We start from the raw sequence: 25720 nt of genomic DNA, 5'->3' as shown, positions 1-25720 counted from the left end.
ATTCCACAAATCCCAGAGTTCTCATTTCAGCTTGGTCCGTGACTGCCTTCTCTAAATAAATTCCAGGCTGCCCATTCTCTTATGCAAGTTTCTCTCTTCAGATGGATTAATTTTTTTAAATTGCTTTGGTCAGTCTCATTCTCATCTGAGGCTGCCCCTAAAACTGTTGCCAAACCTGGAAATATAGCTCCGACAAGCCTTCATCATCCTCTTACCCCAAAAGCAACTGCATCCCAATTGCATACTTTGCAGTGAACATGCTTGATAGACAAACATTCCATGTTCAAAAGTTGCAAACACCTGTGAGTTGAACAACTTTGCAGCTATGAAGCAGCTGGCGGTGGTGGAATTTCATTTCTTTGCCTTGCGGAGGCTGTTGCATCCGTGCAATAGGCGAGATGATTCCACCAATGGATGATCCGATCACGTAATTAAATGATGTGAGAAAGAAACTACAACTCCCATGAGGCTGTGCAAAAATGCACATGCATAAAATGACATTGGTAACGTGGACTTAAAGAATACCAAACAGTAACACACTTTTAAAATCCAGTGTTCACAATCACTGCCTGGCTGATTGGTTTGCTGTCTGTCTGACTGGTGGGCTGCCAAGGGGCATGCAGTGGGAACAGTTCAGGCAGCTCTCCCATCAGGTTGTGTGAAAGCGTATGTGTAAACCATCAATGATAGCACTGCAGTGTATTGTCTGAATATGTGAAAAGTATACCAACAAATAAAAATCCATTCCCTGTTTGCAACTGGTGAACAGATTGGCCGGTGTTTAAGCATCCCTGTCCTCGACCAGATATTTGAATCTAAGTAAGCAGATCCAAGCCCTCAAAGCTAGTATTGTTCTAGCTGGACAAACTAAGATGAGATTTTCTCTAGGTTTTTTGTTCAGCTAATAGGGAAATATACTTCCCAAGTGGCTCTTATTTGCCAGCACATCCTCGTTCAAAAGAACATTGATGGCTGGTGAATGCAAGCTATTGCACATGGCACCTATTTAAGTGGTGGAGGGAGAAAAATCAACACATTTGGCAGTTGTAAAGGCCAGCCGATGGCAGAAATCTATCTGTTTGGTACATTTTTATCCCACAAGTCCCTTGTGTAGCTGACAGCAACATGTAGATTCTCTCTTCCTCATTTCCCCCCCTTAACAGTCATGTGAGGTAGTTGCAGGTTGCCACATTGACTGAAAGCAAAATCCAGAATCAGAAGCCATGTAATTCCAACGTAGTAGGTTAGAATGAGGGTCAAACCAGACATTTGCAAATCAGACCCGTGAATGCCAATGCCATTTTAGAGATGAATTTGGCCTTTTAAAAATGCCACATGGGCCTAACGTGTGGCACAGCAAGGCCAGACAATCTTGTTCCTCTCCCCTCCCCCATGCCTTAAATGTCAAAACAGTCGTGAGGGGGCTTTTTCAGCATAGAAACGCCTTTGGAGAGGAACAAACTCACCTGGTTCCACTGTGCTATGGTCAGGCCATCATGGTATTTTTAAATGGCCAAATCATCTCTAAAATGCTGTCAGTGCCCATGAGTTGGATCTAGGGTTCCCATCCTCCAGGTGGTGGCTGGAGATCTCCTGGAATTACAGCTGATCTCCAGGTGACAGAGATCAGTTCCCCTGGAGAAAATTGCTGCCTTGGAAGGTGGACTCTATAGCATCAAACCATGTTGAGGTGTCTCCCCTCTCCAAATCCTGCCCTCCCCAGGCTCTACCCCCCAAAAAACATCTCCACGAATTTCCCAGCCTGGAGCTGGCAAACCTAGTTGGATCTGTGGATGTCGTAAGGTCGAGTTTGGCCATGAGAGCAAGTCACTGGCCTCAGCATTACCCAGCATGCTTCATGGTGAGCAGATTTGAACCTGGGTCTCCCTAGGACAACATTCTAACCATTACACAACACTGTCTCTCAAAAATACGAGTTTTGCAGCTGGCTGGCAAGACAGTGGCTACATGTAGGCTATTTGTTTTGGGGAAACCAACACTAGTGTTGTTCATTTTTATCCCATCCTTCTTCCAATTTTATCTTCATAACAACCCTGTGAGGTAGGTTGGACTAAGAAAGGGTAACTGGCTGAAGGTCACTCAGTGAACTTCAGGTCAGAGGTGGGATTGGGACTCAGGTCTCCCATATCCTTGTCTGACACACTAAAGTTTTGACTACGGTGGTTCTCAAGAAGACTAGATACTTGCCTGATTCCCCCCTGTTCAACTTCCATTTTTTTAAACTACATATATTATGAAAGCAGTATGATGCACGTCACAAATTACACAGTTTTGGGTCCCTACCCTGTATAACAGTCAGATATAAGTTGTGGGCTCTCCTCAACTACAGTGCCTACAGCACCCAATTTAAATTGTGACCATGGGGAACAGAAAGAAGGGAATTCCACCTCCCCCTGTACTTTCTATATCTCCTGGGATGAAATTTTACTATTGAGACTTTGGGCCCCCATTGGGGAGAAATATGTGGTATAACTGAAGTAAAACAAAGTATTGTTTTGGAGTTAGATAACCAGAATATTTACCAGTGTGTGGAATGAGCTAGATGTCTGTTATTAGGAAGGCAAATGCTTCAATGATTTCTTAAGTTGTTTTTTTCAAAACTTATCCCAGAACCAGATAGGTCACTTCCAAAACACACACAAAAAACCGCTAGAAATCCCTTTGCTGAGACAGCCATAAAATCTGTGTCTAAAAGTTTCAGGTACAACTGCAACACACCCAGCATAAACTGGCAACCAGCAGGTCTGCCTGAGGCAGTCTGACAGGAGTCCAACAGCTCTGTGGATATTAAATAAAGATATCTGTGGCATGGGCTATGGGCTTAAGTTAAATCTGTTGTGTGTCACAGCAGACACTTGCGCCTCTTCAAGGGGTTTCCATTGGTAAGCTCAAATCAGTTCCCCTCTCACTGCCAAAACAGTAGCTATAGTAATCATTGTAGGGCTTTTGATGGAGCAGAGGAATGTGCTACTCTTTCTGGTAAACCTCTGGGCATCTCTGACGGCATAGTTTAAATACCACAGCAAGATATTAAACCCAAAAAACTTTGACCTGAAGAGAGCGCACGTCCTGTTCCTCACATATCTTTTGGAAGGATGGCACCTTCTTTCTCTGTTTCCTGTGTAAAAGAGACAATATAGCTGTTCATCCATTCTGGAGTTTTCAGCCTAGTTATCTGCTCATTAAGACCCACCTGTTGCTGAAATTCATATAGTTTAACTCAAAACAGTATAACTCAAAGTCTGCTAAATTCAATATAGAGGTTGGCAAGAAGACAACTTGGGACCAAATTACCATGTGCCTTGGCAGAGCCGTGTTTGTTGATATATCTGGAGTTTATTTTGCCATAAAGAACAACCACAAGTAGGGGGTTGATTTGGATGGAGGGGACCCTCTGTGCCACATCTTTCCTAACCCCATGGCTGCAGCTGCATTTTAGGGCCAAATTATAAATCAGAACTTCCAGACCACATGTCTTCTGCATGTGAAGATATGCTCTGCCACTGAATTGTAGCCCTTCCTCATAAGGGGTTCTCTGTTTTATTTCCACGCCCCCCCCCCTTGCACTGCTGTGCTATTTGCCACAAGAATGCTTTCCCCCATTGAGCAAAACCACAATGTTCTTTGCCATTATCAGGACAAATTATTCACAAGTGAACTTGCATACATCAATGTCTTGCAAATCAAGGCTTGGAGAAGTTTTCAGACTTTTCTCTCTCCGTTTGCCCTTCAGGAAGGTTGTCTAGCTTTTATTGTTTTAAGCAGCACATGTATCTTTATTTAGATGTCTGTCTTTTCCCCAAAAATAACAAATACTTTCCTAAGGTTACAAAAGAAAGAGGCAAAACAGTACCCTAAAAAACATCTCCTGGAATAGGTTGCAAAGAAGAGCTAAGCTCTGTGAAAGACCAATGTAAGAAAGCCCATGTGTATTTTTTACATGGTAACTAAGTACCAAGCTGTACGTGTCACAGGAGTTCCATAACTGGAGTTCCCAAATTACCTGTGTGACATTCTAATCACAAAACTTGTGTAGTTTGGACTGAAGACCTGTGATCTCTCAGTTCTTTAAAAAAAAAACTATGGGGAAACTGCTGTTTTGTTTTTGTTTTTTTCAAAGAATAAGTGGGGTTGAGCAGGGTTTTTTTTTAAAACCCTTTCCCCTGCACAGTTTTCCTGACCAAAATGCCACCCACCTCTATCCACAGTTTGATTTGTTGGGAAAATATTACAGGTACACATGGAATTACCATAAATGAGATAGAACTAGAGTTGCCAGCTCCAAGTTGGGAAATTCCTGGAGATCTGGGGAGTGAAACCTGGAGGAAGTGGGGTTTGGGGAGGGAAAGGACCTTGGCATGGCATAATTCCATAGAGTCCACCCCCCTGAAGTAGCCATTTTCTCCAGGTGAACTGATCTCTGTGGCCTGGAGATCAATTGTAATTCTGGGAGATCTCCAGCCACTACCTGGAGGCTGGCAACCCTAGAGAGGACAAAGCAGGGTGATGAAGATCCATCCAACTCCAGTTTCTGCAAATGCTAAAGAGAACCAGAGCACAGCAATTCTTCCCATCTTGCTTTCAAATACCTTTGAACATAGCTGCACTGTTGTTCTTCCCCATTCTCTTATCTTGTAGAACAGATTGCTTCAGGAAATATTTTCTTTCTGCAGGTGGAAAAATTACAAACTGTCACAAGTCAGCATGACAGTTCCTCTGATAGCAAAGGGACGATATCAAATAATTGAGTGACACAACTACATATAGGCTCGACTAAGGATCAGCCATTGGAGGCCAGATCTGGTTCCAACCCAGATACCACAGAGACCTGTATCAGGCATGGTCACGGTGGCAATAGAACTTGTGGGAGCTGGGAGTGGACTTCCTTCCATTCAGCAGCTCAAAGTGTCCCTTGGAGACCTAGCTGCTTACCAAGGCGGATTTGTTTATGCGTTTTTGTATTTATGAATGCTAATTTTAAAAAGGAAAAAAATATTATCACCTGACTACATCCCATTACATGTATCTTAAAGCATTTTTTCCTCTCCAGGCTGAATTGGCCAAATGCCCACTTTTTGATCTAGGCCAGTATTTCAGACTTCATGGTTGCCAGGTTGCGGTCAGCAAGAGGTGGGGGGAGACAGCTGGCAACAGGAGGTATTTGGGCAAAACCTTTGTTTGCCCAAATAACAAGAGTTTCAGCTCTGTGATGCTGTCACTTCTGGGCCCCCATTTCTTCCCCTGCTGGTCAGCTGAGCAGTGTTTGGGGGAGGGGTGCCAGGAGCAGGAAGCTGGCAGCCCTAGTTAAACACATGGTAATCTACTCCAGGCTTTACAGCAAACTAGGACTAAAGGAAATTATAGAAGTTAGTTTAACTTATAGTTACCAAATCCAACTTGGGAAATGGGGGCACCATAGGATTGCCAGCTCTAGGTTGGGAAATTCCTGGAGATTTTGGGGGTGGAGCCTGGAGAGGGTGGGGTTTGAGGAAAGGAGGGGCTTCGGCTGGGTATAACACCATAGGGTCCACCCTCCAAAGCAGCTATGTTCTCCAGAGGAACTGATCTCTGTCAGCTGGGAATGAGTTTTAATTCCGGGAGATCTCCAGCTGCCACCTGGAGGCTGGCAAACCTAGGGCAGTGCCTTGGGGAGATAGAGTTTGGTGAGGAAAGGAGCTCCGTGAGGAGGTGAGGCTGTAGCATCCACCCACCGTCTGAAGCTTCTGTTTCCTTGGGGAGGGGGATTGCTGTTAACTCTGTGCAAAGGAACCTCACTATTAAACTCTTTGCTGCCGCCTTGATTCTCATATCTAAGAGCCAAACTACAAGTGACGCCTTACACAGGTTGGACACTTGTCAGCTTCCCTCAAGTTTTGATGGGAAATGTAGGCACCCTGGTTTTACAGCTTGGCTCTCCATTACAGCTGCAAGACCAGGATGCCTACATTTCCCATCAAAACTTGAGGGAAGCTGACAAGTGTCCAACCTGTGTAAGGCGTCACTTGTAGTTTGGCTCTAAGAGTCTTTGGTCTTCCAGATGAAAAATGCCTCTCCCTGCAGCAGCAAGCTACTTCACTTCCACCATTTTCAGGGCATCTGCTCCACAGGTCTCTTGGTGATACTCGCATGGGCCTCAGGAAGCTGCCTGGCCTTGCCAGCCGTTGCTGCCAGGTGTGCAAAAGTAACTGAGGAAGCAATCATATCCATTCTCCTTAGTTGCTGCAGAGAGCAACGATGCCATCTGTAGCAGAGTTACACCCTTCTAAACCCATTGGGCCAAGAATAAGGTTGCCATCTGCTTGGAGAAAACAATGCCCTGTCCCTTAGCAGAATGACAGTATCTATCTCTGCCATGAAAAGTTTCACCTGCCTATTTCCAGGCATTACACTTCTGTTAAAAGGACAGGACACTTTTTTCCCCAAACCGTTGGCAACCCTAGCTTAGAAGGGTCTTACTCAGGATTGCATTCAAGTATTCAGCAAGACTTACTCTTGAGTAAACAGACCTAGAACTGTGCTGTAAGAGGCACATTGAACCTGGTTCTCTCCAGTCCAAGTCCAACAGGCTTGTGCTTACTAAATGCCTCCATCTGCTTGCCTTGCTGCCGAATTACAAATCAGAAAGAAATGCAAAATAATGCCCCCTAATGCACACTGAACTTCCAGTGCAGCCTTCCATAGTGAAGAATCAGTCAATGTGACAGACGGTTGACTGTGAGTCTTTTTCTTGACTTTTTTGCCAGGATCCCAATGTACAATGGACTGTCCCGACATCTTCTAATCCCCACAGTTTATTTCAATCCAATAATTTATATTCTTCTTCCAGGGACGCTTGGCTCCTCTTCAAAATTCCTAATTGTACGTGCTGCGGTTTCTGGTGCTGGCTCGAGCTCTGTCACACATCGGGTGGCTGTTACAGCCTCCCTTGACATGCCTCTAATCTGGGGGGTGGAGGGAGAGATGGTTTCTCTACTACATTCTTACAACAGAAAGAACAAGCTTCCCCTCCCCTTAATAGCATTTATCCGTTAGGCACTCATTTCATTAAAAGGATTTTCAGTTCCAGGAGTCTTTCTGACACTTAAGACTGTCGTTATTGACACCTCTCCTCAACCCACTTTAGAGTCTTAAGAGAAGCAAATTAATCTGAGGAATGGCAAACATGAGAGAAGGTGAAGTAGCCACTTTGGGCAGGATATATTTTATTCATTTAGATATTTAAACTCCACTTTTTTCTCCTAGAGGGAGAAAAACTATACATAAGGTATCAGCAGGACCCTAATTCCAGGGTAATCATAAACATGACTCCCAAAGAGCTATTCAGCCTATGCCAGATGCCCTGCTGAAGAAGGCAGACATGCAGCCTCTTCTAAAGAGAAGCAAAATGAACCGCTATGTCATCTCCTCTGGGAGGTAAGTCCATAGTAGAGAGGGGGCAACTGAAAAAGCCCACCAAAAGGTTCTGTTGAGCAAAGCAAAAGTTGATGCATCGGTATATAGCAGGAGAGATGACAGATCAATAACAGTCAAATTAATAATAACACACAACAATCTTTAATCATATCTTGACAAATTTCCTCACATTCTTCGCATGCATGTTGCATACTATGGACCATCTGAAATGGAAGCGTGAGGGAGTCTCCGTTTCAGGAAAAGAGATTCTCATTTACTTACAACTTGAGCCTCTACAAGTTCCTTCACGTAAACAGACACAAGGAACATCCTGTCCGCATCCTTTGTATCTGGGAGTTACCACAAGGTCACCCAAGAGCCATCTCAGAGCAGTAAAAAACTGATTCTGTCCATGCCCTAGACCAGCAGAAATTGAACTAGCATATTGCTTTCCAACATACTGTTTATCCTACATTAAACTTAGTATTGACACAACTGGAAACGCTGTTCAAGATGCCAGGGCTGTCAAATAATTAATTGCCATGTGTCCTAGACTTACCCTGTGGTTGCAGCCATCAGCCTATTCTCTCCTAAATCGATAGGGAGGCAGGAGGCAGATTGAAGACAGGATGTTAGCACACAGACTAAAGGTTGGTAGACTGTCAACAGAGATGGCTGCCTCTCTCAGCTAAACTTTGGGTCGCACTACAAGTGACGAATGACACTTGCCTGGCAAGTGAATAGACTCATGTGAATTCCTCCCTGTTCACTTGCCATTCACTTGCGCTCCGTTTGATCAAGTGGAGAGCAAGTGAATGGCAAGTGAACAGGGAGGAATACACGTGAGTCTGTTCACTTGCCAGGCAAGTGTCATTCATCACTTGTAGTGTGACCCTTAGTTGGCTAAACTAAGGAAAAGCAGAGGAACAGAATTTGAATTTCTACTTTTCAGTCCATCCATCAAAAGGTGTTCAGTGTGGTACTCACCAATAAAATTTAAAAAAAAAAAAGGTGTTCAGTGTAAACAAGAGTGAAAATTGGTCTAGCTCATCACAAATTTGTGATGAAGAGGGTTCAGGAGGGTGAAATTTAGAAGTGTGTATGTGCATGACTCTATCATAAAAATTATTCCCCTCACTTACCAAAAATAATCCCTAGTTTTGAATTAGGCTTCCAGTGACTGTCTTTTTACCTCTATAACCAAGAGGAGTGCAGTCCTCCTAAGCAAAGTTACTCCCCTCTAAGCCCATAGAATTCAATGGGCTGAGAAGGGTATAACTCTGTTTAGGATTGCACTGGAGATCTGTTATATTAACAATGCCATCCAAAACAGAGTTGTACCCTTCTCAGTTCATTGAAGTCCATGTGTAACTTTTTAGGATGGCACTGTAAGGTACCAACCAGCCACCTCCAAGACATTCTAGGAAACCTTTCTCCTGCCTTGCATACCCAGAATACAAATCTTATTCCCTCTCCCTCCACCCTCGCTTTTGAGTTAGAAGAATACAGATGCTCAGACACACAGGAAAAGAATGCTTTAAGAATCCAAACAGCACAAAGTTAATTTGAAAAATTTTCTTTTAAAAAAAAGAAAAAGAACTTCACTTCCTCACAGGCAAAGTGAAATAAAAGACTATGTAAATAGTTTGGCCATTACTATATACTTATCCAAAATACTGGTCAGCATTCAATGTATTTTTAGACCTTGCACTCACTCGGTATACATTAGCACATACAGTACAGCATAATCATACCCTGCTGTTCAATCTTTTCTTAATTTAAAGAGCAATGTCAAACTTAAGGGTGACATTTTGTGCTCGGGTTTGGATACCCAAGTACAAAACACACACATGTGGAGCAAGTTATGATGAGCAACTGTGTGCATGAAAAGGGGTGTTTTTTTCCTCTTCCAGATATATGCAGGGGAGGGGTGAACAGGAAAGCACTGGGAACTGCATTTATGTGCATTCAAAAGAAAAAGTCACAGTGCATGCATCTATGCATCTTTCTCAACCCTCGTGAAATGCCTGTATAGCGGTTAGACTAGGATATGGGAGACCAGGTTCAAGCGTGCACTCTGCCATGAAAAATTTCCCCAAAAGAATTATGCTTCTCCCTGATCCAGTCCATGACCTTAATCTGAATTCTCCACCATGGCTGCTTTTAAAGATACTAGGAAAGCAGATCCCAGATCCCGCACATCTTGCCTAACTTCTTAGTGTCTGAAAGGCACTAAGAATGTACACTTTGTTTAAATTTGATCATTGCCATAAACTCAGAGTCAAACTAGACGAGATGCCTAACACATGGAGGATACGTGTTAGGTTTTCCACAAGTTTCCACAGGAAGTGTAGTGAGAAAGAACCTCTGCCAGGGAGAAGAGGGAGAAGAATCCCTCTTCTCCCTGGTGGGAGTTCTTTCTCTAGGCATCTCATCTAGTCTGCTTGGCTGCCTCTCGCCACCGCTGGTGCACTCAGCTCCTTTTCACCACTGCCAGCATGCTTACCTCCCTCTCACTGCTGCCAGCACGCTCCCCTTGCTCCTCTAAATGCACTCTGCAGCCAGAGGGAGCCAAGCGTGCTGGCACCAGTCAGAGGGAGCCGAACCCATTGGCAGTGGCGACAGGGAGCTGAGCATGCCGGCAGCAGTCAGAGGGAGACGAGCACGCTGGCAGCTGTCAGAGGGAGCACGCTCCCCTTGCTCCCCTAAATGCACTCAGCAGCCAGAGGGAGCTAAGCATTCCAGTGGCAGCGAGAAGGAGCCAAGCGGATTAGACGAGATGCCTAGATTCTCTCCCTCTTCTCCCTGGCAGAGGTTCTTTCTCACTACACTCTCATGGAAACTTGCGGGAAACCGATGTTTCCTCCACACGTCAGGCGTCTCATCTAGTTCGGCTTTCAGAGTGGCCTCAGGCATGCCATTCTTCTCTCAGCCTCAATCATCCCACCTGCAGGATGGAAATAATAAAGTTGACCACTTTATACAGTATTAGTAAATGCAATGGCGCCAATTCGTTTCACATTTTCGCTTCCGAATTATGCTTTCTGTGTGCTTCTGAGTGCTTGCCTCAGCATCAAGTCCTATCAGACATTTTGCATTTCCCTTCTGTTTGGAACTTAAAAAAAAAATTCTGTCCTTTATTTTCCTTTGAGATTGCTCTCTCTTTTACTTATTCTGTCTGCTACAATTACACTGCAATCCTAAGCGGAGCTACACCCTTCTATATCCATTGAAGTCAATGGGCTTAAAAGGGTGTAACTTTGTTTAGGATTGCACTGTTAGTGTTCAAAGACTCCATCACACAATGGAAGTGCATAATTATCTAGCATATTCACTCAGTGAGAATGATAGATGGATGCTGAGTGGGGGATTCTGATCTATATTCACCTGGAGTAACTCCATTCGCTTCCTGGGAACTACTCTAGATTTATGCCTGTCTAACAAGCATATAAGTCTAGTTACTCAAAATTTCTTTTCCCTTCACTCTTTTGTATCACCTCCCACACAACTCTGGCTGCCAATAATTTTACTACCTCTGAAGCACTGGAAAGAGGGATTTTAAACAAAAGCTTGCATTCCACTAATGTTGCCCACCACAAAACTACAGCTGGCTACAGCTGGAAGCTTCTGTTTATTAATGAAATGGCAAACCTGAAACCCAAATTCCATTCAAGAAATCAAAACTTTTGCTATGACAATTCTCGTTACCATCTTGGTGGAGCAAAGCAAGTTTTATATGCATGTACAAAGCTTTGTGTTCAAGAAAAGTATTGTTTGCATGGCTGGGCTGAACATTACACTGAGGCAATTTTGCCACCCTCCCCAGCCAAAGAACAGCCTTAAATTACAGAAGCCACAAAATTGCCCTCAGAATTCTACTGGTTATTTTGCCCCTCTTGCAAACTGGCACCACAAGATCACAAGTGGTTCATGACTCCCACACACTGTCACACAAACTTTTGCAACCCTGGGCATTCGCTTGCAATCAAATCTGCTGAGGTAAACGGGTCTTCATTAACTCTGGAAATTGACCATTGTGGAAACATCCCATGATTTCAGTTTTGGATGGTCTTGTAATTTCATAGTAAAGTAGATAACACCCCTTCCTTCTCCTACATCAAATAAAAATATTTCATAACCCGTGCAGCCTACGGGAACTATAGATGCTTTTTATTTTTTAACTTCATTTATATCCTGCCTTTCTCCCCAATCAGGACCCATCTTACCCCATTCTCCTCTCCTCCATCTTTCCTCACAACAACCTTGTAAGGTAGGTTAGGCTGAAAGTGTGTGACTGCCCCCAGGTCACCATGCAAGTTTCCATGACAGAGAAGGGAATCAAACCTGAGTCTCCCAGATTCTAGATCACCAGTCTGGCCACTATACCACACTGGCTCTGATGACTGGTGTTAGCAACAAATAGCCATTACCCGGGGGGGGGGGGGAGCAATGATTCAGGATGGAAAAACCAGCCACTGCAGCACAGATTTTACCAAACATCTGCATATGATTCACGCTAAAATGGTCCTTACCTCTTGGCAAGGTGATGCTGTAGTGAATGACCACATGGCAAATGGCCCAATTGAGATCAATACCACTGAGTTCCTGTGCACTTTGCAACAGGGGGCTTATTTACACTATATAGTCCACTTGTCTGTTTTCTCTTCTGCATTATCGATGGTCAGATACTCATGGAAATCGTACAAGAGACCATCAGTGCTGATTTTTAAGTTTCATGTGCAAAAACTGTCTCCATTCCTTTGAATTCAAGGGATGCAATCTAATGCAAGCTCACTTGGGACTAACAGTGTAATCCTAAGAAGAGTTACTCCAGTCTAAGACCATTGAAATCAATGGGCTTAGACTGGAGTAACTCTTCTCAGGATTGCACAGTTTGTCACATTGAATTTGGATTTACTTCCAAGTATGTATGGATAAGATAAGGCTGTCAGCCATGACTATTTCTGCTAGATTGTGTCCTATTGGTTTAAACGCGCTCCGATTCATTACCAAAATGCAACAATTTTGGGATTGTCAATTAAAACATTCATCTCCAACAAGTCCTAGATCTTCCCCCCATCTCTCCCCTCCCCCATTTACAATCATTCCCTTTTTTGCATTCTGAAAAATGAATGACGCCTGCCATGAATATGAAAAAGAAGCAAAACGCTGTCGTTGTGTAATAATATAATTTACTCCTGCAGATGTGTTTGTCTGCAGCCAGATCAATCAGTGCATTTGGTACTGAGTTTAATTTTCTCTCTCTCTCTCGCTCTCTCTCTTTTTGCCCCAGGGCACATAACTGACATTTGGTTCCACGGGGTATTGTACTTCATCATATGCCAAAGTTTAAACCACAGGCAGAAGGAGGCCAACAGATTACAAAAGAAGCTGCTTGCAGACATTTTAAAGTGCTTTTATTATCTGGGTATGCCCATATTGGCTAAAAATTAAGCCCACGCTTCACTCCATAATGAGGCCAATTGAGGACACAATGGAAGCCTTATGTCTTCAGACTCATTCTGGGGGTCTTCTGCACTCTCACATCTGTTCCCCCAGCTCTGCTAATATCTAGTCCTATTTCCACTGTACAGGGCCTGCATCTTCCCAGACTCCTGGCTTGCCACTTCAGAGGCAAGCATAGAATCCGGTTCACACATATAGGTGCAACTGATTTCTCGACACCCAGTTACTGTACACAGACTGGCTGTGTGAACTGACTCCATTACACCGACAGTTATTCAGGGTGGGATCCCATGACTTCCTTCTACCAAGTCTTCCCCCAACAAATTAAGACGTTTCTCTATCAGAAGAAGTCTTTCTTCATCAGAAAAAGTCACTCTCCGTAAGATGCAACTTAACAAAAATCATAGGATCCAACCTCCTGTTTGAAGCCGAGGGAGATCAATATGAGATGTCAGCCCATACTGTTATATCACTGATGTCCAATCCACATGTATAGCGCCAGTTTGGTGTAGTGGTTAAGACCGGTGGGACTCAGATCTGGAGAACCGGGTTTGATTCCCCACTCGACCACTTGAAGCCAGCTGGATGACTTTGGATCAGTCAAGAGCTGTTCCAGAGCTCTCTCAGCCCCACCCATCTTGCAGGGTGACTGTTGTGGGGATAATTATAACATACTTTGTAAACCACTCTGTGTGGGTGTTAAGTTGCCCTGAAGGGTGGTATATAAATCAAATGTTGTTGTTGTTGAGTGATGAATATGCATTTCTGAACAAACCAGTATGGTGCTGGGAGGCAGATGAGCCTGCCAAACAGGAAAAGGCTAAATGAAACAGAACATAAGAAAATCCCTAGTGGATCAGCCCAGTGGCCCATCTAGTCCAGCATCCAGCATCCTGTCTCACACAGTGGCCAACTAGCGACTTTGGGAGGCCAACAACAGGGCATAGAGGCAGGCCCTTCCCCTGAACCTTCCTCCTGGCACTGGCGTTCAGAAGTTTATTGCCTTTGAATGTAGAGGTTCCCTTTAGTCACCGTGGCCAGTAGCCCCGATAGAACTATTCTCCGTGTATTTGTCTAAATAGACTTTTGGTAACTCTCCACTTCATGAGACTGAACTGCTAACTATCATATGGATCCTTCATAGACTGATGGTTCAAATTTCAGAACCGGAAAGACCTTGAAGGAGGTACAGGCCACTTGAAAACAAGAGACATTCTTGGGTACTTTGAATATCTCTCCTCTCAAACTAAAGATCACATCCTGATCATAGAATCGTAGAATCATAGGGTTAGAAGGTACCTCCAAGGTCATCTAGTGCAACCTCCTGCACAATGCAGGAAATTCACAACTACCTCCCCCACACACATACCTCCAGTGACCTCTGCTCCATGCCCAGAAGATGGTGAAAGACCATCAGGATCCCTAGCACATGTATGCCTACACATGTATGGTTGTGCATTGCCTATACATACTCTTAGATGCATCCATCCTCATTTAGAAATTTAACTTGGAGATACAAGGGGGAGGGGTGGAAATCTGTATAATGGCAATTTTAATGCAGATGTGTGCATACTTGCAAAATATTCAGTGAAGATAACATTTAGATGACTTGCATTCAACGCAGCATCCTAATAGGATGGAAAAGTTTTTGTTGCAAAGGAAGAGAAAACAACTGCAAAAAACCCAAAAGCCATAGTCATGTAATGAATGTCTAACATAGACTGGAGAGATCTGGGTTCAAATCCCTGTGCAGCCGTGAAATTAGTCTTTTTCAGATATTCATTTGGTGCCTCAAACTATGCCTAATGGGAACATACTGCTACTTGATCCTCCAAAAATGGATGGTCACCATTCTGTGTGAATTGGTTCTATGCACATGTTTCCCATGCATGTACAACTCCAGTACATGTGAACTCTCAAAAATCCATTGTTGTATTGGCACTTACTGAAGCTCTACGCCCACTGGAAATACATTTTCTGGCCCTTTCACTCAGAATGGCAACCATGCATATCAAGGGGCTCCCAGGTAGCAGCATTGTGTGTGGTTGGAAAGCCAAGATGAACATCTGAAAAGAACTTGTGCATTATGAGATTTGGAGCCATCAACCTAATCTAACCGATAGAGTTGTTGAGAGGACAAAAGGGAGGTGAAGAGAGACGTGTTTTCAAAGAGTCAGGGTGAGTTAAAAATATAACAGATTGATAAAGATTATATTTACAGTTCAAGCAAATAAAATGACCTCTAAAAAGGGCAAAGGAAGAGCTAAAGTTTAATTTCTGCTCACACAGTTGACTCGTTACGTTTAAAAGGCATTCCAAAAGTTTTCCCCAAACTATGGACAAAATAAATACAGTAACAGACCAGTACTAACACTAGAAAATCAGGCCTGCTGATAGTAAAAAGAATCAGTGGAGCCTATGATAGGTTTGTCAGGCATGGCATAGCCTGGCAATTATTGGGAGATCAAGAGGTGCTGGGACATGGGGGTGGGTGGCCATCGGCAATGGTATGATGTCACTTCCAGGAAAAGAAGTGACATAACGCCTCTCTAGGAATTAGATTACTAGTTCCCCAGTGGGAGCAGAGGATCCTTCCTGCACTTAGCAGAAGCGTGGAAAGACAGAAGATGCTACCTCATGCCCCCACCTGTCCCCCAGTTTGGCATTCCACCTAGAAATCATCAGAAACCCTAAAGTAAAACCATAACATTTTTGGTGATTCCTGGAGTGGACTGATGCCACTTCTGGGTTTTTCCTGGATGTTACATTACGCTGTTGTCCAGACATACATTTTCAATTTTTTCTGCTGCTGCTGCTGCTTGAAGTAGCAGCAGGAAAGGATCTCCAAGGTTGTGGGATCCCTCACCCCCACCAAGGGGGGGTTGGCAAGCTAGCCTGGGATGAGTTTCATACAATGCACCCTTTGACTTTTTGCTGTTTCTTGTTTTTCTGCACTCTATTTACAAGCTAGACACTTCTTGAAATCCTTGCTTCTCATGCTTTACAAAAAAGTTGCTGCAGAAGTTTTGTCACAAGTGATTACCAAGCTAAGGACACGGTCATCACAAAGTCCCTCTATCCAATTTCCATATTATGGTTAAGTCTCACAACAGCTTACTTATAACCAGCAAAATATAGGGTTTGTAAAGTCAGGGAAAGGAATGTTGCATTTTCCCTATTGTTCAAAATCCTGCCCCTTGTTTACGGCTTGCTAGCTCTTGTATATAAGAGCATTTCTTTGCCTACATTAAGATCAATTTGCGGTTAAGCGGTTGGTGCGTAACGGAAATAAAAAACGGCTCAGCCGTATGAACCGAAAATGGTAGTCTTGTGATTTGGGCCTCTTTCTCTGACTTGACAATTCTTTGATTGAGGAGGAACACAACCTCAAATTTAGAGGGGAACTACAAATTCAACCTAAGCTTTAGAGTCTTCAATGCAGTCAAAGCACCACAATTTATATGACACTCAGCAGTGGTCAGACCTCTGTGTGCTAAATGAAACTCCACACTGGATGCCAAGACAGTCTACATTCTCAGTTCAACACAAATTATGGAAGTGAAACAGCAGCTGAACCTGTGCACTCTTGTACACCAGTGGCGATGAGTGTTACTGTTTCTGTCTGCCAAATGCAGTTGTTTATAAAGCTGGCTGGAGCTCCCAAACACATTAATTTTAACAGCATCTATGCTATCCGCAGAAGCAAGGAGTAGCCGAAGGGGCCTAAGTCAGTGTCAGGCAGGTTTGGATCATCATATCTACCAATTCCGTCATGCATCAGTGAGGCCAAGAAAGGGAAGCCCGTATGGGGTGATGAAACGAGGAACAGACTTGGTTTATAAGGCGGGGAGGATTAATAGTGGCAAAGAAGACATTTAGACCCCACCCCAGTTATATCATTGAGTGATCCCTTTTACTTTCTCTCATGTAGGGAAATGGCTGCCTTGCATTCCAGACCATGGGGAAAGCAAAAAGCTAAACAGTGAAACTTCATCGTACCCGAGATAAAGTCTGTCCTCCACCTTCAGTACTGAGCTAGACTAAAAGCACCTCAAAGGAGTGTATTCTTCTTCCTCCATCTAAAGCTGTAGCACAGTGGTTAAGTGATTAGACTGCAAATCAGCACACTACTGGTTCAAATCCCACGACTGCCATGAGCTCAGTAGGTGGCCTTGGGTAAGCCACTCCTCTCAGCCCCAGATCCCCACCTGTATTGTGGGGATAATAATAACACAAACTTCTTCACCACCCTGGGTGAGGCATTAATCTGTCTAGAAGAGCAGAATATAAGCGCAGTTGTTGTTATTATTAAAGAGAGCTCTAAAGGAAAGACAGAAATGGGGAAATGCTTCTGATGCAATGATTCACAACATGGCAGTGATGTGCTCCAGGATCCCCGACTATGTGTCTCCCAGTACCCCCATTTCAAATCTTCCCCAAAGCAAGTAGGTAGTCCTGGCTTTCATTCACCTCATAGGATCAGAAGGTTCTTTAGAACAGCCCGGGAAACACCACCTCGGGGTCCACAGAGAGCACGCATTCAGAAACGGCTGCACCCATCATAGGGCAATACTGCACTCAGAACCTACCAACATTTTGTGATTGCCATCAGCCCCCACTGGCAGCCATTTTGAAGTTGACCATCTCCCAACATCCATTTTGTGGTAGCACCCACTTCCTGTTCTTAAAATTCCAGTACTGCCTGCAAGCTATACAAGTTTGGGGACATTTGTGGTGCTCCTACCCTCCTCCCCCTCCAAAAAATCCCAGGAGCCAAATTCAGGAAGGAGAGGAGGATCCTCATCCCAAACAGAGCTTTTGGCTTAAAAGGATAGGAAACATTCAGGTTCTGTAGACTATGGTCAGCTCAGTAAATCAAAGGACAAGATCCGGGTTGGTCTAGCTCTGGCAGTGGCTTTATCTCACTTTTCAGTTTCTGGAGATGAGTAGAAAAGAACCTTCCATCTTAACTCCCTTATCCTTACATCCTTCCCTGAAGCCAGTCACTGTAGCAACTGGATCAACTAGTGAAGTTAGACCTGTTTGGAAATCAGGGTGTGGAGTACAGTAAGATGTGGGAGTTTGGGGGTTAAGACATGAGGAGTGGCCAAGGCTTCTAGGCCATGACATCACTTCTAGAGAAAACCGAAGGTGATGTCCTGTCACTAGGAATTGCTAAAAACTCTATGATAAAACCACAGAGTTTCTAGTGATTCCTAGAGCTACATGATGTAGCATCAGGCTACATGTGTTACCAGCTTTAAAAAAAATCTCCCACCACCTCTCCAGCTTCCTGCCATAGTGGGAGGCCTGGCAACCCTAGTAAGAGGATAAAAGAGGATATGTTACAGGTTGTAGAAATAGCTAGAAAGCAATCTGCCTTCTACAAACACACACCAGTCATGTATCAAATCCGATATGCCTTCATCTAGTTTGAAATGCTTCTGCACTCAGTCACTTCCAGGCAATCGGACCAGGTTAGTTTCACATGTTGAATGCTTTGCCAGAAGGCACCCTCACATGGTGAAAGCTGGCATTTGCAGTCACAGGGGGAAAGTTCCTTCATTGGCTGTTTCTTGTATAGCAAGTGCAAGTTCCCGATATGTGATTGCATATTCAGATGAAATCACAGGGCCCCACTATTAAACCATATCCTGCTCGTTTGCTTCTTGTAGCTCATGGCGGGCCCATGGGTACTGTTGGAAAGCAGAGTGCAGGGCTAGAAGAATAACTTGGTTTGACCCAGCAAGGCTGTTTGTCAGAAATATTCATTGTTCAATACCAATGCAAAGACAGTCACCTCAATATGAGTTGATTGTGCCAATCATCTATGGGACAAAGGGTTCTGCTGTATACATACATGCACACTGGAGACAAATAAGAGAAAAGCAGGTAATCAACCTGCTTCTTTCCCACTTAGTATTCAGCCTGATTATATAAGCACAAAATGGTTGCTAAATAGTGTTAAAAGCCACCTTAGTGATCCTAAAGATGCACAAATCTGTTTGGGATGTGAATTTGTATGCCTGGTTTGGCATATTGACTATACTACTGGCAAGTGGTCTTTATTTATTAATTGAAATATTTATACCTTGCCTTTCCCTTATGTGGCTTACAATTCCAAAAATTCCTTATGTGGCTTACAATTCCAAAAATACAAAATACAGTAAAATCCCATTAACTACCCTTCCCAAGAGAAAAATTGGAGGCTAAATCCCATTAAAAGCTCTCACAACTACAATGGACTTACAGCACCCATTCTACAAGAACATTTCTTTATTTCATTTATACCTCACCCTTTCCCCCAGTGAGGACCAAACAAGGCTTACCTCATTCTCCTACGTCCCTATTCAGCCCTGGTTCCCCCCAGGGCTGAATAGACACATAAGATTTTTATTTCATTGCATGTGTGGTGCTCTTAAGTCATAGCTGACTTATGGCAACCCCTGGCAGGGTTTTCATGGCAAGAGACTATCAGAGGTAGTTTGCCATTGCCTGCCTCTGCAAACCTGGTCTTCGTTGGAGGTCTCCCATCCAATTACTAACCAAGGCTGACCCTGCTTAGCTTTTTGAGATCTGACAAAATCAGGCTCACCTGGGTTATCAGGTCAGGGCTTCTGTTTCATTACAGATGCTAATTTTCTGCATTTCCTACCCATAAACATTTCTCTCTCACTCTAATCAAGCTGTATTTTACCTTTGCATCATGATGACTCTCTTCGTTGCAACACCCCTCTCACCTTCTGACTGGGATATAAAGGCTCAGGGATCTCCATTCCTACTTGTATCTAATGAAGGAAACTTTGACTCTCAAAAGCTTCTGCCCTAAAAATCTTGTTGATTTCTAAAAGTGCTACTGGACTCAAATCTTACTGTCCTATAGCAGATCGACACAGCTGCCCACCTGAAACAATCGTTTGTCTCTCCTCCACTTTATCCTCACAAAATGCTGTAGTAGATGCTAATCAAGCCCCCTTAGGAAGGAGAACTAGGAGGTGGCAAGCAGGAGACTGCACTTGATGCACAGAGACATCCTTCAGATATGTCAGTCTGGACTGGAAGGACATATGACACTGGAGATCAGTGCCCAGATTCCAAGATGTGGTGTAAATGAGCTGTGAAAAGCAGCTCAAAGGTGGGACAGGGCAGAATATAGGTCCAAGAAAATGCAGTGGACGGGGATGTTGACTATTTCACCCCATGCTGTTTCCCTCAAAAAGACAGGCACAATATGGCTATTTCACTGCCCAAGCTGTCCAGGGAAGGAAATTTATGAATTAAAAAAATTACAAGAAGTATAACCCTTATGTAGCATTCTCCCCACACAAAACACACAGCCCCACCCCCCGCCGCCCCACTCTTTTTTTTGTAGCATAATTGCATTGTTGGGGGTTTGAACATGAACCCCCAAATATCACACATGCTTTGGCCCTAAGCACCTTTTTTCAAGATCATTGCCTCTAAGATTATTTCAATTTCTTCATGAGTTCAACTGCCGCAAGCAAAATTTATGGACACTTTCCAAAATATAATTGCTCAATTTTAGATAATCTTAAGCCTTTCGGGCAAATCCGATCTGAATGTGGTTAAACTAAAATGGGGTGGAGTTAGAGTTGCATATGTTTTCCATTTCCTAATCAGTTTAAGATACAGCGGATACCTTCAGTAACACTGGAAGTTTCCTTCAAATCTTATTTAGTTCATTACCAAGAAAACAGACCTTAATCACTAAAGAAATGTTTGTTTCAAATTTCCTGGCATTTGGAAGCAGGGAGCCTCTTGGCATTTTATTAGCGTCTAAAGCTGATTTGCATAAATGATAAGGTTGATCTTGGCCATACCAACTTGTGCTCAAATGTTTCCAGTTTACCAAGAATTCTTTTTTTAAAATGGTGTTTATTATGAGAGTCCAGTTGTTAGCTTTCCTTTGTTGGTTTTCCCAAGTAACTTCTCTGTGTTTAAATAGTGATAGTCTCTTGGGGCTTTGGCTAGTTCTCACAGATACCTCAGCTGTCAACACCTCTGTTAGCCACGTCTCAATAAACCTGCCCGGTATTGGCTCAGAGGGCTTGCATGACTTATGGCAAGATGAAGATAGGTAGCACAGAACTGCTGACCCGCTGGGTCAGGTGAAGTAAAAGCCACAGGCAAAAGTCTGCAAGACCCATTCTGTTATGTATTGCTTGAGTAGAACGAAGGCTCCTCCTGAGGCCTACAAAGCTATTGGTGTTTGGGTGCCGGCACGGCCAATCAGAACTGTTGCCTTGTAGCCAATCACTGTGCTGAAAAATAGATACTTGTATATAGTTCATGCAAATGAAGGATTCTAGCTGCTTACATTTTATTGGTTGTTGTACAAGTGGGTGTGGTTTCTACAAGTATAAATTGGTTACTGTTGAGCCTGAGGCTTCAGTCTGTCTGCTTCCAGTTATCAATAAAGATGTTCATCATAAGAAAGAGCTGTTAATCTCAATATACGATACATTCATTCAGGGTTCAGTTGTGAATATTCTCTGTAATATATATTCTCCATAATATATATAGTATATTTTTTTCATTTTGATAATGAAAATTATACAGGAATGTTGACTTCAGCAATAACAGTATCACAGTTCCTGTTACAGTTCCGCCAGGCCTAGGGCTATAGTTGAGGTGTGGGTGCACTACCCAGCCGGCCTTCTTGCTGTGGCCTTTAGGCTGTCCTGCTTTAGGCCATTCTGCTTTTACTGGTTCGATCTTGGTGAGCTGCCATGTCGCACCGCACAGTGCTTGAGTGTATTGACTGAAAAATAGCAAACACTGCATCTTGGAATGATTTGTTTTTAACCATTTTGTACTGTATTTGATTACATTTTACTTACTTATTGTAGGCTTTTTATCTTTTAATATATTGTGGATTTGATGTTGTGACCTGCTTGTGGGGAGGGCGGGTTAAAAGTCTAATAAATCAAATCACAAACAGAACACATATATTTGCTTCGTCAAAATGGCAGCATGTGTAAAAGCAAATTAACAGCGAAATCAATGGGCTTAGGCTGGAGTAACTCTGCTTAGGTTTCATTGTAAATGTGTTAAGTGTTTCATTCAGAGATATTTGTTCCCTTCAATTCAGAATTCCTTGAGATTAAGAATAAGTGTAAAGATATGAATAATAATCATATTTAACTTTTACAGTAAATGTACAGAATTGCATTAAGTAGTAATAACTTTCCTCCATAAGCTATGTATACTTCCTGTTCTGTATAACTGGAGATGACTGGGATTGAACCTGGCACTCCAGAGACCTGCTACCAGTATGAGTAGACAATACTGAGCTTGGTAGCCCAGTGGTTTGACTCAGGATAAGGCAGCTTCATCTGTTCATGTGATTACAAACTTTGGCTACTGCTATATTATATCATTTTGCTCAAGCACGTTGGGTTGCTTACATAAACAGATACTTCCCATGGTCAGAAGATGCAGCCATAACATCATATGTGAACTGGCTCTATCATATTAGTGCTTAGTACCAAAGACTAAAAGACCCAAATCCACAACTACAAAGGATATATCCGTTGCTGGGTTGTACTATATCTATCTACAAGTGAAGGGATACTTCCTCATATTTTTTTAAAAAAGAGAACTTCCAGCACATTCAAAGTTACTGTCATGGGGCTCAGTGATAGTGAGGACTCCTCAGGAGGAGAGGAGCCTTGCGTAGCCAGCCCTGACTTCTCAGGGGGAGAGGAGCCTCGCATAGCCAGCCCTGACTCCTCAGGAGGAGAGGAGCCTCACGTAGCCAGCCCTGACTCCTCAGGAGGAGAGGAGCCTCGCGTAGCCAGCCCTGACTCCTCAGGAGGAGAGGAGCCTCACGTAGCCAGTCCTGACTCCTCAGGAGGAGAGGAGCCTCGCATAGCCAGCCCTGACTCCTCAGGAGGAGAGGAGCCTCGTGTAGACAGCCCTGACTCCTCAGGAAGAGAGGAGCCTTGCGTAGCCAGCCCTGACTTTTCAGGGGGAGAGGAGCCGTGCGTAGCCAGCGCTGACTCCTCAGGAGGAGAGGAGCCTCGCATAGCCAGCCCTGACTCCTCAGGAGGAGAGGAGCCTCACGTAGCCAGCCCTGACTCCTCAGGAGGAGAGGAGCCTCACGTAGCCAGTCCTGACTCCTCAGGAGGAGAGGAGCCTCGCGTAGCAAGCCCTGACTCCTCATGAGGAGAGGAGCCTCGTGTAGACAGCCCTGACTCCTCAGGAAGAGAGGAGCTGTGCATAGCCAGCCCTGACTCCTCAGGAGGAGAGGAGCCTCGTGTAGACAGCCCTGACTCCTCAGGAGGAGAGGAGCCTCGCGTAGCCAGCCCTGACTCCTCAGGAGGAGAGGAGCCTCGTGTAGACAGCCCTGACTCCTCAGGAGGAGAGGAGCCTCGCGTAGCCAGCCCTGACTCCTCAGGAGGAGAAGAGCCTCGCGTAGCCAGCCCTGACTCCTCAGGAAGAGAGGAGCCTCGCGTAGCCAGCCCTGACTCCTCAGGAGGAGAGGAGCCTCGTGTAGACAGCCCTGACTCCTCAGGAGGAGAGGAGCCTCGCGTAGCCAGCCCTGACTCCTCAGGAGGAGAAGAGCCTCACGTAGCCAGCCCTGACTCCTCAGGAAGAGAGGAGCCTTGCATAGCCAGCCCTGACTCCTCAGGAGCCTTGTGTAGCCAGCCCTGACTCAGCAGAAGCCGCTGATCAGGAAGAACAGCTGCTGGTGGATCAGAGCCCATAGCCAGCAGCTGCGGCAGAGGCACTGACACCCTCCAGCTCCAACACCACAGGTGAAGCTCAGCCAAGGACTTCCAAACCTCCAACATCACCCAGAGAGTGCTGAAGACAAAGGCAACATATGGAGCTACAGGAGAGACAGCAAACTGCACACCTCTTGGGTCAACGGCAGCTGCTTGTGGATAGTGATAAGGAGTAACCACAGGATAGCTCCCAAGCAGCTGGCTGCAAGCCCAGCCTCACTATAACACACAGCCACAGAAGCCCAGGAGGCATGGAAGCAACGTGTCCGAATCCTGCTACTGTTGTGGCCATTCCTTTGAACCAGGCCTTGACTCTGCCTTTGCCTAGCCCTTGAACCTTGCCAGTAAACTGACTTTTGGACTGCCTGACCTTGCTATATGGACTGCCCTTGGACTGACTTTGGAATGGATTCTGATCACACTGCTGGACCAGTCCACAGCAGTTAGCATGTCAGGGCAACACTAGGCTAAGACTTTCTCCTTTAGATGGTAGTTTAGTATGTTCAAGGAGTTGTCCACAGCCCTTTATAGATGTTTTGATTTTGGTGCACCAATTGCGCATAATAGGAGCACACACCACCCATGAATATGCAGTCACCATTTTGTATGAAATAGGGTAATGTGCATATGTTTCCATGGGTACATGCAAACATGTATCCTAAGACATCCCGTGTTCCACTCATGCCTACTAAAGCTGGAACATACATATGTTGCCCTGTTCACACAAAATGAGAATCACCGGTAGTGCATATTCCCTCTACATATGGTCAGAGCACCAAAATCAAATGTCTAAAAAGGGTTTATGTGAAGAGAGTATCCAAAAATTCGGCCACCCACTTTCAGTCTGAAGTGAAACTAATAATAATATAGCTTGGTCCCTAGAAGTAGGGAATAAACATCAATGGCTTCTTGAATACTTCCCGAGATCTATCTAGTATTAATAATACAGACGCAGGTGGGTATTGCTTCCGGGGTCGGAGGTGGGCGTGTGGTCGGTGAAGAGGCGGTCACGATGCTGATCAAAGTGAAGACACTAACTGGAAAAGAGATCGAGATTGACATAGAACCCACAGACATGGTGGAAAGAATAAAGGAGCGGGTGGAAGAAAAAGAAGGCATCCCTCCCCAACAACAGCGGCTGATCTACAGTGGCAAGCAGATGAATGACGAGAAAACCGCCGCTAACTACAAGATCCAGGGTGGATCTGTGCTTCATCTGGTCTTGGCACTGCGAGGGGGAGGCCTGCGATGATGGAGCTTCTGCTGCTGTGCCCCCCTCTCCCCGACCCTCCCCAAGGCCCCATGGACAGATCCCTCCATTTGAGCGTCTGAAAAGCATTTAGCGACACTCCCACACACACACCCGGTTCCAGGACGATGGCTGCTTCCTCCCTGGATGCTTCCGCAAGCCATTTGAGGGAGGCGCTGTTGAGGAGGGGGTGCCCTTGTAGGGGGATGCAGCCACCTCTATGGCCCCACTTCACCTCCCACGTTTCCATCCCAGCAAGTTCTCAAGAGCTGCTCGTTCGTCTGCCATTTTTGGCACCCACGATGTAATGTCCCCCTGCCCCGCATTGAAATGGCTGAATGTTAAATAAAAGTGGTTCACAACCCCCCCCCCCAAATAATAATAATAATAATAATACAGACGCAGGTCATACTAGGCTTAACTGGCTGGCCTGGAGACCAGACTGTCTGTTCTTGGTTTCTTAATATGAGGCCGCAAATTTATGGCAAACCTCTGGGTTCAAATGCATGATAGAAAAGAACAGATACAGGGAGATCATCCAATATTTGCACTTGACCTGCTGTGCTAAATGAACCAAGTGGCTCAGCAAAAAGCTGCTAAGGATTTTCATAGATATAAAACCTACAAGGTGGGTTGGGGGTGTTCCAGAAAAGGAGACAAGAAGTCTGTCCACTGAGGCTGCCGTAACTGCAGAGAGAAACACAGAGAAAGAACAAAGCCGGGAGGATAGCAAAAGATCAGGAACTTTGCCCTGGAGCGCAACGGCTATGGGACCAGAGAATAAACTCATTTCCCGTGATGATTGGAAGAATCCCTGAAAGTGTGAGCGAGCAGCTAAGGA

At 44.5% G+C, this 25720-nt stretch overlaps 1 protein-coding gene across 1 annotated transcript; it reads left to right on the top strand.

Annotated features, from left to right (window-relative positions):
* The first annotated feature begins 24602 nt into the window (after positions 1-24602).
* Positions 24603-24989, top strand: LOC129334821 (NEDD8-like). The gene has a single exon (XM_054987158.1). The coding sequence runs from the start codon at positions 24643-24645 to the stop codon at positions 24880-24882; it is 240 nt and encodes a 79-aa protein (XP_054843133.1). The 5' UTR covers positions 24603-24642; the 3' UTR covers positions 24883-24989.
* The last annotated feature ends 731 nt before the right edge of the window (positions 24990-25720 follow it).

Source organism: Eublepharis macularius, chromosome 8 (assembly GCF_028583425.1).
Source record: "Eublepharis macularius isolate TG4126 chromosome 8, MPM_Emac_v1.0, whole genome shotgun sequence".
Taxonomy (NCBI): domain Eukaryota; kingdom Metazoa; phylum Chordata; class Lepidosauria; order Squamata; family Eublepharidae; genus Eublepharis; species Eublepharis macularius.
Note: the sequence above shows the minus strand (reverse complement) of the source record. Positions and strands in the feature narration are given on the sequence as shown.

Bases quoted from the DNA above. Each gene is read 5' to 3' on its own strand.
- LOC129334821 (XM_054987158.1), top strand. From the start codon at position 24,643: ATGCTGATCAAAGTGAAGACACTAACTGGAAAAGAGATCGAGATTGAC.